The sequence below is a fragment of the Lepisosteus platostomus genome, chromosome 10, assembly GCF_059453375.1.
Source record: "Lepisosteus platostomus isolate fLepPlt1 chromosome 10, fLepPlt1.hap1, whole genome shotgun sequence".
NCBI lineage: Eukaryota > Metazoa > Chordata > Actinopteri > Semionotiformes > Lepisosteidae > Lepisosteus > Lepisosteus platostomus.
In genome coordinates, this window is record NC_142620.1 from 14,949,117 (window position 1) to 14,962,893 (window position 13,777).

The 13,777-nt window shown below is 40.2% G+C and overlaps 1 protein-coding gene across 4 annotated transcripts in view; it reads left to right on the plus strand.

Annotated features, from left to right (window-relative positions):
* dpf3 (double PHD fingers 3) overlaps positions 1 to 13,777 on the plus strand; it is a 76,608-nt gene that overhangs the window by 25,026 nt on the left and 37,805 nt on the right. For all 4 annotated transcript variants that reach the window (XR_015941657.1, XR_015941658.1, XR_015941656.1 and 1 more), the window contains exons 2-6: positions 5,309 to 5,469; positions 6,260 to 6,367; positions 9,526 to 9,653; positions 11,228 to 11,323; positions 12,106 to 12,178. Coding sequence is in view for 1 of the 4 variants with exons in the window: in XM_088648378.1 (XP_088504504.1) it covers positions 5,309 to 5,469; positions 6,260 to 6,367; positions 9,526 to 9,653; positions 11,228 to 11,323; positions 12,106 to 12,178 (566 nt within the window). In the remaining 3 variants the exon portion in view is untranslated. The remainder of the gene's footprint in view (positions 1 to 5,308; positions 5,470 to 6,259; positions 6,368 to 9,525; positions 9,654 to 11,227; positions 11,324 to 12,105; positions 12,179 to 13,777) is intronic.

Consider the following 13,777-nt stretch of genomic DNA (forward strand, 5'->3'; position numbering starts at 1 on the left):
TTATGATTGGTGAAATTAAAGCATCCCTCCTGCTATTTAAAGGAATGATCAAGTTCTGGGTCTGAAAAAGTGTAATTCACAGATTAGTCCAAATTTTGATATTTTAGGTCAGCACAGGTCTTTTATAGCACAAAGCCTAACACAAACCCTTTGTGGTCTTTAATTCTCCTCTAGTCCTGGCCTTCAGAGTACCTGGACCTGCAGTTTCCCTCCTTCCCTCCCTAGCACAGAACCTCACCCTCCCTGCACTCAGAACACTGGGGCTCTTTGTGTCGGCGCTGGCCCTCGCTTTTCTCTTTGTGAGAAGCGACATTCCGAACATTTCTGTGCATCTGCTGGACGAGAGAGCCGAGATCTAATCAGGGAGGGGAAATAGGATGCCTCTGTTCATTCCTGCTCCAGCGAGCAGGGCCAGCCAGCTGGAAAGAGACTTCAACCCACTTATTCAGCACCTATATTGGGGGAGGGGGCTGTACATATAGTCTGGGTCAGGTTGTAGGGAATGATGACCCGTTCGCCTTTCCTATTGTACCTTTACAGAATGGCAACATGTTTCTTTGAAGGAATGCGAGTTGCAACTGGAAACACGCAGTTCAAATTGATAAGCTCAACAGCAATGCCATTGTTTTCAAAGTCGGCAAAGAAGCAGCCAGAAGCAAAGCTTGGAGTGGAGTCAGTTGCACTATCATCGGCTGTGCTGCCATCGAATGATCTGCATTCAAAATATGATGCATGTGTCAGGAACTTGTTTTTTATTGTTTCTCATTTGTGCTGCTGTTTATGATTAGTTATGATATTGTATAAAAAATAAAATAAATGGCTTTGTATAAAGAACAAAATCAATAATAATGTGTATAAAACTCTATGGATACTGACAGATGTGTATGTCTTATTGATACTACGGCCTTTTGATTTAATAAAATGTACACCTCCATGACTTTGTTAGAAGGGTGCTGACCTTATCAATCCATCAAAAAAGTGGTGCTTTGCTCATTCTAATCAATTTTGCAGTGAAGTTTTGGCAAGAAGCTATACAAAGATCAATTCTGTAAGATCAGGGGACGCTAAACGTTGTTTAGGAAAGATTCTAAAATGGCCAGCTGCTAGACTGGTTCCTCATCTGAATCTCATGAGCTGTGATGCAAAGCTCAAAGAGAAAAATAGTTTCATTCTTTGCTAACAACATGACCGGTGTCTTCAGAACACTGAACGGATTAAATAAAGTCGATTTCATCTAACACAACATTATGATACTCAGGGAAACAAGCTGAGAATTGATTCAAGGTGACATTTTTTTTTGCTTTCAGTTTGTAATACTTGGATTGGTGTCATAAGCCATGTTGTTGATCTGCCACGTAGAAATTGTTTGAGAATCAGCCTGGTAGATTCATCTTCTAAATTATAAGACATGGAGAATGACAGATGTCTGAAGGTCCTGCTTTCATTGCAGAGTGTTTCTATTGTATTTAAGAAGGTGAAATACATTTCAAGTTGAGTTTAATATAGAAAGTTTTGAGTAATTGCAATGTTGATCAATATTAGGCAATGGAGTGTCTTATTTTGCCAGTGTTTGGGTATAATTGTGTGATTTCTTGATTTTGTTTTTCGTGAAGAAAGACCGCAATGCAGAAAGGGAAGAGACCTGATTACTTTTCAAAAATACTTTTGGTTATGTAAATGAACTTTAAATATTTTGACAAGAAATGCCAACGTCAGGGTAAATGGCTTGAAAGAACTACTGAGAAACCTATATATTTACAACTGTTCATATTAAAGGTCAAATTATGCAAGATCAGACAAGTCCTATCAATGAAGAACTATACCTTAGTAGAATGTATACGTAATTAGATGAGTATAATAGAATTGCAAATGGGCATAAATTAATTAATTAGTGTTATCAAACTTGGTCAATTGCTGTGTTGTTTTCTGCTGTTTCCAATTAAGTATTATGTAATTACTAAGTTTAATGATGCCATTGTCACTAATGGAGTTGCCTACATCTGACATATAGTTAAGCATAAATTTGAGAAAGCTGGATGATATTGTCAGAATCAGTCTGATTTGTAAACTGTTGCACATTGTAATAACCTTTGTTACACCAGATAAGGGTTTTTAAAATGCAATTAAATAATTAGTTTACAATTAGTAATAAATCAAGTTTCTGAATAAATGCACATCATTCAATTAGCATCAATAAAATAAGGCATTTAATTATCCTTTATATAAAGAAGTGGTCTCGGATAGAATTCAATATAATCTAATTAGGAATAACGGTTTCAAGGCAACGAATCCAAAAGGCAGTCACCCTCCCTCTTCAGTGATATAACATTTTCAGTCCCAAAATACCTTAGATATGAAAATGGATGCTAAACTTCAGTGAAGTAGGTAACATATCTCAATGTGGCTGAACACTGTAGTATTATAGTATTATACTCATTATACTCATCTGAACACTGTAGTGTTCAGCTATTCTGGATTTAAGAGCATGTTTAGCTTTGCGAACATAAACTTTGACATTTTGCTATTGAATCATACACATTACTCATTTAGTACTACAGGTTATTACACTTTTGATGAGGTTCATTAGGTTGAGTACCAAGCTCTGCATGTGTCCGTAGCTCCGCATAATTAAAAACATAACATATCTGTTTGCATGTTTGTGTTACACTTTGCTATTGCAGTTCACGTTGCAGCTTGTAGTGACTGTTGATGAATGAGCCCCTTTGTGCGTAAACTGTTATGCGACATTGTAAAAGGTGGATTGGACAATAAGCAGCAAATCATCGCATGTGGAAAATTACTGTAGCCTCGCAGTTAAGCAGACATGTCCTTTCAGAGAGCTGCCCAGGGCTGTAGGAGGGCTTCTGGTGCCACGTTCTTGGCTGTTGCTGCAGCTGTGTCTTTGTGCTCCCATTCCCTGAGCCCTTGATGTCATACAGTGATTTATACAGTCGGCTGCATTGGTGTAACCTGGTTTGCTTTATAATCACTGATTTAGGAACGCCAGTCTCTGAAAATGCCAGACGTTTCATAGCCTTGCCATTGGTTTTCAAAGACAGTAAATCCTGATAGTGAAAGGTAATTTGAGTTAATTGACCTTGGTAGCTGTATTGCTGCAACAGTAAGGGTTTCCTTTCGGTTGCCAATCACTCTGTCTTTGTACCTTAAAGGCTCTGCTTGTGTTATAGCCAGACATTATACAAATACTCTGAGACACAGAACGCACAAGCAGATTGTTTTAACAGTCCTGATTTGGACATGGATAAGCAGGTGGTTTACAAGCAGAACGGTGCAATTTCGGGTCCTAGTGTAAATGTAGTTACAGATGTAGGGCTGCTGTGTTGTATCGGACAGCTTTGCACAGTGTGCTCTGCAATCCAGTGGCTGCTGGCACAAACCCAAACCAAGTTCCTCTGGGAACCCTCCAGGAGCCCTCTGCTCTAATCCTGTTTCCTAGTGCTTTTATTACCTACTCATCCATTGCCTGCCAGCCAGGAGAAATTATTACACTATATTCGGTTTCACAATCGTAAAGTAATTAAAAGCCATAAATTAAACAAACAAAATACATTTTAGTCTTGATAGTGTGTGTGGGGGCTGTCACATGAAAGAGACAAGCACATAAAAAACTGCCTCGAGTGAGAGAGGACCCTTTGGCTCATGAGAGCACACTTAATTCCCATAATTCAAGCGACCATAACATAGTGTCTAGCATCTAGTTGATTACTGAGTGAATATTTTTATTTAGTAGCCTTGAATTCTAAGCATTTGTACTTGACATGAAGGTGTATCTTTCCTTCACTTATGAAGCTGCCATTACTAAGCTTTCTTTCATGTCCCCAATTTTTCATAGTTGAACAAAGGTTCACTTTGTTCAGGATTATGAAGGCTCTTACGAGAATACTCTCGACTATCATCTGTTAAAGTTAAAACTATTGTCTGTCATAACAATTTACTGTGTTCATTCTCTTGCACTTTCTAAGACTTCTTTGTCCTTAGACATTTTTTTAAGGACAGTCTCTGGACTGTTCTTTACCTTTAATTAGACAATCAAGAAGCCTAACACTGTATAATACGAGACTAGGGGTTGCACAACATATCATATCTGCAATGACTAAACAGTCTGCAACAATTGAACAAAAATGTATCCACAGTAATAGTTATGGATTATCCTTAGAAACTGGATTTAGTGAATCTTCTCAAAAAACAAAGTAGACACTTAACAATTATAGGCATATGGTACATTTACATATTTCTATATATTATTAGATACCAGATTTACAGCTGTGTTTTATTAGTGAATGTGTGAAAGTACAAACGAGCTGTGATAAACTTGCGTACATTTTCAAGAAGTGAAAACATGCAGGCATTTAAATGTAAATAGGTGATTCAAATTGCTTGCATCTGGTATAGTTTTCAATCTCTTAAAAAATGTCAAAGCATCTGCAGGCAAACCACTGCAGGAGAGAAAAAAATAGAAGACGAAATTTAAGAATTATTTTAGAAAACGGAAAATGTTGCACATTTAAATTGAATTAAAATGATTGGCAAGCCCTAATGGCTTGTCAGTCTGATTACAGCTGGCACACGGGAGAAAATATCCTTTTGAAATCTGCAGCTCTTTTGAATATCTGGTCCAAAGTCCCTGGTTAGAAGATCACATTCCTAATATAAATTCAGCAGCCATGCCTGAAATAAACCTGCCTCAAAGTCAAGCTGAGTGCCACAGCTTCCTGATCTCTTGGGGTGCCTGTCTCCCGCATTCCTAAAAGGGGAAAGCTGCTCTGCCTCTGAGCTCATTTGGGGAGCATTCAGCTGTAGAAAACAAACTTCTCTGTCTCCTGCAGACAATCTGGAAGGGATGGACAGGGGTGCCAGCTGTTCTGTGCCTGATAAAAAATGGCTGTGTACCATCTAGAAAAGGAACTTACGGAATACAAAATCCAATTTTTTTGTTTGAAGCGTGGGATGGAATGAGGCTGAATATGAGGTACTGGGAGATGAGATATAGTGACTGAACCTGAGCCTCTGGTGAAGTAGAGAAACCGCTGCGCACATTTCTGATTGCACAAACTGTATTGTTCTTTTCTGTACTAAGGGATGCAGAAAGACAGTATTTTTAGCTATTGTTTTGACCTCTGGAATTTGTGTGCATAGATTTGCTTGACTTAACAGGCTTAAGACATTCACACCGGCTAACTTTCGCTCTTGTAAAAAAAAAAATCTCATCACGCACTTCTGTTTGTAAAAAAACTGTGCAAACTCAGTGCGGTGGCCGATCTATTTCTGTCTGCATTGTGTCCCTCAGGCTCGGAGACCAGTTCTACAAGGAGGCCATTGAGCACTGTCGCAGCTACAATGCCCGTCTGTGTGCTGAGCGCAGTGTGCGCCTGCCGTTCCTGGATTCCCAGACCGGGGTGGCACAGAACAACTGTTACATCTGGATGGAACGGCGCCACCGTGGGCCAGGTGAGCGCTGATGCCAATAGAGGAAGGGTAAAGGAGGGCCGACTCAGAAAAAGCTTATCCCTGTTAATACAATTCTAATATTCATCGCAGACTCTTGAGTTCTACTTCACAGCTACTTCAGTCCAGCTGCTGCTTCAAACAAATATGCAGGAAATAAAAAAATTCCAAGTGTTTCCACATCCTATTTCATTAAGAGGCTATCCCTTAGGACTGTAGTCCTCCTGGGAAGGTTTCTGTTTAGTCAGGCCTTTGCCTTTCAGAGACAGGCTTTGTGCTTTTAGGGGATGTTAATGATACCCCTTTTAAGAAGGCAAACAGAATCCCGAGCAAAATGTTCAAATGAACAGAACGCTCACTGAGGGGCTAGACCAATATATATCTTTGCCTCAGGTTACAACATATACTTTGTGGTAGCCGATGTCTTTCGAGTTTCAGTGTTTCCTGTTTGTCGTGCGACAATAGCGCTTTGTGTTTTCTGAACTTGACTTGGGAATGGCACAAAAATTGGAGAAACTCTATAATGCATTTGGAATCCCATACTCTGACCACCAAATTGAAATCTACTATACTTCAAAGCAAATCATATAAGGCATGAAAAATAATGATCCCACAGTGACTGAGAAAATAATATCACATTTATAGTAATCTAAATTCCTAATAATCTTACAGAGCAAGCCTAAAAATGAATTATATGGTACAGACATCAAAGAACAATGTATGACTCAGCTTCCTTCTGCTGGCCAGTGGAAAAGACAGCCATGTTGGTGTGACCGTGACTGTGTTTGTTTAGGTGTGGCTGCAGGACAGATGTATACCTACCCTGCTCGCTGCTGGAGGAAGAAGAGACGGCTGCATCCCCCCACAGACCCCCAGCTACGCCTTTGCGAGCTCAAACTCGGTAGGAGAAAATGCAACATTTGGTGTCTTCAAGATCAGTTTGGGCCTCTCTTCTACTGTAGAACAGCTTAGTTTCCCCCCTAACACTACACACACATAAGATGAGATCACTTTGTTAGCCATATACAATTTCTTGCATTAGAAATTTGTCTTTTCGCATACCCCAGCTTGCTCTCCATGAGACACAAAGGCACACAGATGGGGAGAGAGAAGCTTGGGGTCAGAGTGCAGGGTCAGCCATTTATACGGAGAAGTTGAGGTTAAGGGCCTTGCTCAGGGGCCCAACGGAGTAGGATTCCTCTGTAGGCTGCGGGATTTCAACCAGCAATCTTCCAGCCACAGGCGCAGATCCTTAGCCACACTGCCACCTCTCCGTTCGTCATTCAAGGATTCAGTCACATCATTCAAGGATTAGATTCGCAATCTAATGTATTCAGTCAGGACTGTATGACTGTGGCAATTTGTGTTCTATCAGATGAGAACACAAATGATGAGATGAGAACACAGATGAGTACATTTTCACTTTCACGAAAAGGGTATTAGGGTACAGATTTTTCTGTCAGAAAAGGGATATAATGTTTGAATTATTGGTCTTCAAACTAAAGGCCACATAACCTTCAGTTCACCGATAGCAAGGCATTAGAATCAAGAGAAACAAGGATGTCTGCTGTTCTAAACAATAATGAAATAAACATTTAAAAACACAAAAGCATCAATTACCTATCTTCTTAGAAAGAGCCCTGGAATGAAAAGGCTCTGTGTTGTAGCTCTAATACTACTACAGAAACCTTTTTTTCCTGTTTCATTAAGGCTGTTGCACTGAAATTCACTTATGGTGAATTTCTTCTCGTGCTTAAAAGAAATAAATAGAAGAAATCTCTCTTTCTTGTTAAAACGGCTCCACATTACAGAAACAAAATGTTTTTTCTACAGATCAGGTGATTTGTTGCATTAACCAGATAAAAGAAAGCATCTTAAGGCTGGGTGTATTTACTTTCTGAATTAATTTTCACTCCAGTAAAGGATATAACTCTTCATTTGTAGTAGTTTTAGAAGGAATGTGTTGCAGACCTGTCAAGAATAAAGAATGGGTCTGATTTTCCTTTTCAGGCTTCTTACTATAGTCTTCTCCCACAGCTCCAACCAGCAGCAAAAACTGTTGCCAGTCACTGGGTTGTACAATTAGAATGAAACTGTTCAGGAAGCAGTCCCCAGTGCTTAGCCTTGAGTAATTAGAGCAAAACCAAACTTAATGGAATGAATTAAACAATTAATTCATTATAATCAGCGATTCCAAATCTTTTTAAACCTTATTGCTATAACATGGGAAATATGAGCATTTTTAATATTACAGTTTTGTTTGCAAGGAATTAGTACATTTTTGTGTCAGTACCAAGACACTGAGAACTTAAATAATTTTTATTGAGAACACACTTCTCATGGTACATTAAGTAGCTCCTGATGCACAAAACCACTCGACCTGAGAAAAGGCATCGTGAAGCACGTATCATGTGAGAATGGGGACCTGACATGTTAGCTGATTTAGTTTCCATTGCTATTTTCATCACATTCAGCTTTGTCAAACCCCAAGCAGGGTGTCCAGCATCACCACGTCACCTCAGACAAGAGGAACTAAATACTGATTGGTTGCATTTCATAGCTCTTAGTAAAATTGGTTTTTAATTCATCTACATAGCAGTCTGTGTGCTTTTTTACAACTACAGCTTTCACAGAATGGGATGAGAAGAAACCCATTGAAACTGTTATCTCAAGGAAGTAATTCACTATCTTATACCACACAACCAACATATGTGAATCTAAAAAAAAATGGGTGTGCACTTACATGAAAATGCTAACAAGATCTCAGATTTTTAAAACCTTTTTGCTTACATCAGCAAAAAAATAAGGGTGGCTTTTTAGGTCTCTTTTTTAGTTCAGTTAAAAACCTTTGTTTTCCTTGTTCTGTTACCCAGAACATCTGGTGAATTGCTGGCGCTGTGTTCCTTTTGATATGGGAATCTGTAGGCACAGTTCATCTGGCCATGGCAGTAACCTGGAGTGCATGTGGAATGAGCTCTGCAGAAGCAGCCTGCTCTATTTTAAGATCTATCTCCCAGGGGGGAGCTGTCTAGTCACTGACAGCTGAAAGTCAACCTGAGCAGACACAATGGAAAGGGCTTCAGTGTGGCTCAGCATTCAATAAAGCTGGCTTATTCCACCCTCATCCTCCACCTTGCTTATATCCTTTAATTTAATGGTTTCATTTTTTATTATTAGAAATCATAGAAAGGCAACCTTTCATTTTGGAGTGAAACCATCTGATAAGGATTGGTATAGAAACAGGAATGCCTTTCATGTTTCCAGGTCAATATCAGGTCAGAAGTCAATGTTTTATGACTCTTTTCTAAATGTTTCCCTTTTGTATTCCTGTGTATTCATACTGATTATTTTATACACATTACGTGGAACTTTAATGAACTATAATGTGGATGTTTACATTGCAAATGGCTGTTTTTCTACTCTGAGCCTTATAACTGGCTAAAAGAAAAAATATCAAATTTGGCATTCATCTTAAACTCTTAAGCACCTAGAATGCAATTGAAGAACCAAAAAAAACCCAACAAAATAGTTGTACTGCATTTGTAACTACTGTCCCAGTAATCATCAAAATAATAATAATCATCAGCATTATTCTAAGATTATCTGATGGGTATTTATGTTTCTAAATAGATAGTGTGGAAAAGAATTTAAAATCAATAAAATTATAAACAGATTGTTAATCCTGCACTGTTTACACTCCTCCTTGTGTTTTTCATCATTTTATCTTGAGCTCCGCTGTGTTTCAGTTTCATTAACTCGGTTGCTGATTTTGCCTTGATAAGGGCGATACAGCACACTGAATTAATTTAAAGGAAGGCACGATCATGATCTGTGTTGATCTGCAGTTTTTGAAAATGAATCACGTTTACTAGAGAGGGTCTGATACATTTTTTTGTGGTTGGGTGGAACATACCAAACAAGCAAACCAACAGTAAAGACACAGCCTCTTCAAGTGTACCAGGTGTTGATGAGACAGGTTCATAACTGGCTTCTCGAGCTGACTTCGTCCCAGGCGCGGCCCTCGAGGGTTGATGGCTCTGCTGCTTTGTCTGCTTCCAGAGGGAGAGCTCCCACAGAAGAGGGACAGCCAGCCCGCAGAGGGGACAACCTTGGAGGCTCTGTTGCGAGGAGAGGGGCTGGAGAAGAAGAGCAACTCCAAGGAGGATGAGAGCCTGCTGGAGATCCAGGTTAGTCCCAGCGGGATAGTGACATACGCTGGTGGTGGGGGGAAGCTTTGAAGCCTCACTTTACCTGCTCATGCAACGAGCACAGGCTTGTCCTCGGGCTTGACGAGACAGCATCTGTTCAAGCTGTAGCTTGTCATCTTCTGTCAGCAGCCGAAGCTGAGCAAGTGTTTTTGCAAGTATCCCTTAATGGAGGCATGATTCTTGCTTCTGCAAGGCAATCCTGTATGTTTATAGAGAGGTTCAAAATCCCACACCAATCCCTTAGCATGCACCCATAACCCACACAAGACGTGAATGGTTACCAACAAAATGGAGGAAGAATAATAGGTCAGATATATAATATCAGATGATCAAGTCAACTTCCAGTGGGTCAGCGTGTCATCTGTTTTAAATAATAATAATAATAATAATTGCTTACACTTATATAGCGCTTTTCTGGACACTCCACTCAAAGCGCTTTACAGGTAATGGGGTCTCCCCTCCACCACCACCAATGTGCAGCATCCACCTGGATGATGCGACGGCAGCCATAGTGCGCCAGAACGCTCACCACACATCAGCTATTAGTGGGGAGGAGAGCAGAGAGTAATGAAGCCAATTCATAGATGGGGATTATTAGGAGGCCATGATTGGTTAAGGCCAATGGGAAATTTGGCCAGGACGCCGGGGTTACACCCCTACTCTTTTCGAGAAACGCCCTGGGATTTTTAATGACCACAGAGAGTCAGGACCTCGGTTTTACGTCTCATCCGAAGGACGGCACCTGTTTACAGTATAGTGTCCCCATCACTATACTGGGGCATTATGACCCACATGGACCACAGGGTGAGTGCCCCCTGCTGGCCCCACTAACACCTCTTCCAGCAGCAACCTTAGTTTTTCCCAGGAGGTCTCCCATCCAGGTACTGACCAGGCTCACACCTGCTTAGCTTCAGTGGGTTGCCAGTTGTGAGTTGCAGGGTAACTTAAAGGTTAGAGAACATAATCTGTTTATGCTGGGAAATTTTCACTGTCATGGCTCAGTGAAGGCTGAATTGATGAACGCCTTATGAAAATAATTATTGCTTGCTTGTATCAGTAATTAGGCACGAATGATAAAGGGGGTGTGTGAAATAGCCACCAGCTGGGCATTTAGTAAACACAAAAAATTGAAAGACAACAATGGAGGGGGAGGAGGGGTGAAAATAACAAAAACAAACATAACAATAGCTATTAAAAAGCACTTATTAGTAGACTGTGCTGTGAAGTTGTTACTGGACCCATCAAGTTGAAAAATGTGAAAGAAACAAAAGAACACATTAAAGAAGTATTCATTTCTTTTAAGTGCTTGAGTAAAATTAGTACCAGGGTTTCTTGTGGGAGTGAAGTAATTGTGGGCTTTGAACTAAAAGTGGAGCACTTGTCTACTTTTGTCAAAGCATTACAGTCATAGGTTACAATACAAATAGAAAGGGACTCCTACCGCAGCAAATGAGGTGTTTTTATTTTGGTTGCTGTAAGGTTCTTTTATTCTTAAATCTGTGATCTGCCCTGTGCACCACCCCTCCATTTCTTTGACTCTTCCTCCACTTCAGAGAGTTCTGGAAGCTGAAGAAAATGGTGATGGTTTCCATGACGATGAAGATTTTGAAGTGGACACTCCAAAACGGAAGCACAGGACCAAAGGACGGGTGAGTATTTCACTGAGAGGCGATAACAAGCAAGCTGTGCTTCAGAAATGCCATCCTCTGCTCTCTTAGCCCACTCCCTAACTCTTTTTGCTTGCTCTGTGGAGCAGTGTTGGCATTTGTTAGCCATGTGTTAGTTCTGTCACATAAGGTATTGTGGTTAGGCAAAATCTACGAGGTGATTTTATTTATGTAAAAAAAGTTTCATTTATGAGTGGTATTAATTTTTGGTAAATGCAATACTGTTTCTAATGGAATAGTGCTGCTTTTTTGTCTTATCAAGCATTTAATTAAATTTTACTCCTAGATTAATTGTACTGAAAAGAACATTGTAAGATTTTATCAGAATGCATGCTTTCAATCAGTTTCACCTTATTCATATGGATCAGTTGTGTTCGATTGTTTTCAGAGCTGGTTATTCTCACACCCTAAAGAAGGCTACAAATGCTTTTTTTTAATTAACTTTTCAGCCTGATATCATGTTCTGTTCTGTGCTAATACATTCATAGAAGAGAAGGCTGGTATCAGATCAAAATCCTGTGTTTAGGATAAAATGTCTGGACATGGGAAGGCTAAACTCTGGAAAAATATGAGACTATATGCTGCCATATTCTGGGATCTGCATAGAGTTGTATGCTCACTCTCACTTGGCTGTAACATTTTGGTATTGTTGACAAAAGTACAATGCACTCTCCTCCCTTTGTTTTTCACAAATGTGTAAGGAGATCAGACTTATTCCAGAATAGACTGAAGAGGTGGTTTCATGATTCCGGTTTGCTTTTCAGGGCCGAGGTACAGGAAGGAGGAGGACAGAGGCAGCCATGACAGAGGATCAGGATAAGCCCTATGTGTGTGACAGTAAGTGCCAATAGAGCTCTGCTGAAGCTGTTTGTGACCTGCAAGACAAAACACTCACAGTGTCACAGTATGGATGAAAAGAAACACCTGGCAGAACAGATGACTAAATGAGAAACTTGAAAGTGGGATCATTTTTGAACCGTTGAAACCTTAGACCCCAGTCCTTCTCCGCTGTGTGAGGTAAAGATTTGTTTAAACATTGAAATGAGAAAGAAAGGTACCTAAGGTCTATTAATCTGTGAATTACATATGGGTCCAAAGAAAAGAAACTGAAAAAAAACTGTTGCAAAAGTTTAGTATGTATCCAAAAATGGGATGGATACTACACAGTGTCTCATTATGAAACTAGATTAATACAAACATTTTACATATTACTGGTTTAAGAAAGCAAATGAAACAAAACAGTTTCCCTAGTCAGGGTAGTCTTGCTATTTACTAGTATCCTGAATTAGTTTTGTATCAGAATCTGCATTTTAGTTTTAATACATTTTTAAACTACGACATTCCAGTTCATGGTTATTTTGCTTATTGTATGTCTCAATTATAAAACAACAGAAAGATTCAAATCTCTATCGGGGCTTACAGGAAGATCTGGGGATTGACACTTAACATGCTGAAGACAAAGGTTTTCTATCAGTCAGCTCTCAATGAGCAGTTTCGCAGGCTCTGGCAGTTCAGAGCATCAGGAGACTGGTGAACAGGAGACATCTCTCACAAATGGCTGACGTACACAGAGATCCAACATCGCCTGAAATGTGCAAGTGCAGCCTTTGGATGCCTGAGGAAATGGGTATATGAAGATCCCAAACTGAGCTAATGGACTATTGGTCACTTGTGACCCCAACTGACACTATCAAGCTGAGATGTAGATCACATACAGAAGAAAGTACCTTCAGCACTGCCTGTAGAAAGTATTTAGCCAGAAGACTTGATCATGACCTTCTTTGAAGGAGGAAGAGTCTGTCACAAGGATCTCGGCACATTTAAACTATAGAACTGCAAAGTGTGAATTGTACAAACAATGTGTTGTTGACTAAATTGACAACCCAGTTGGTTCAAATGGTTAGCCCTGGAACAACTAACCACCCATTTCTTAAATGTCGGCCTCCCTTTATAATCTAAGATACCAAGTCCACATAGGCTTGAAGCTGTCCTTCAGAAGGCACATGAAGTGAAAGAGGTTTTCAGTGGACACATTCTACCCCCTTCTAACACAGCCTAGCACAAAGGCCCATGTGTATCATGCTAGGTGCTATTGGACACAGAGTTGACTGTTAATATTGTCCATCCTTCCTTCCTCCCACCTGCCTGGGTGGAATCTAGCAACCTGAAACAATTTAAAGCTGCATTCAGTTATGGGAAATGAGGCCCTCATGCATGGATGGACACCTGCAGTTGAGCAGGTTGGCTGACAATTTGTCTGGGGTCCTTTCTAGGTCACTGTTTTCCAGGATCCCTGCATTCTGGGCTTCCCAGATTTCCTCTGTGTGGCCAGAGCCCAGTTGAATCCCCACCAGGGATTGATCCGCTTCTTTTGAGGTCCAGCCCTCTACATGTGCACCACCTGGCTCTCTCCCTACTGAGATGTATTTCAGTTCA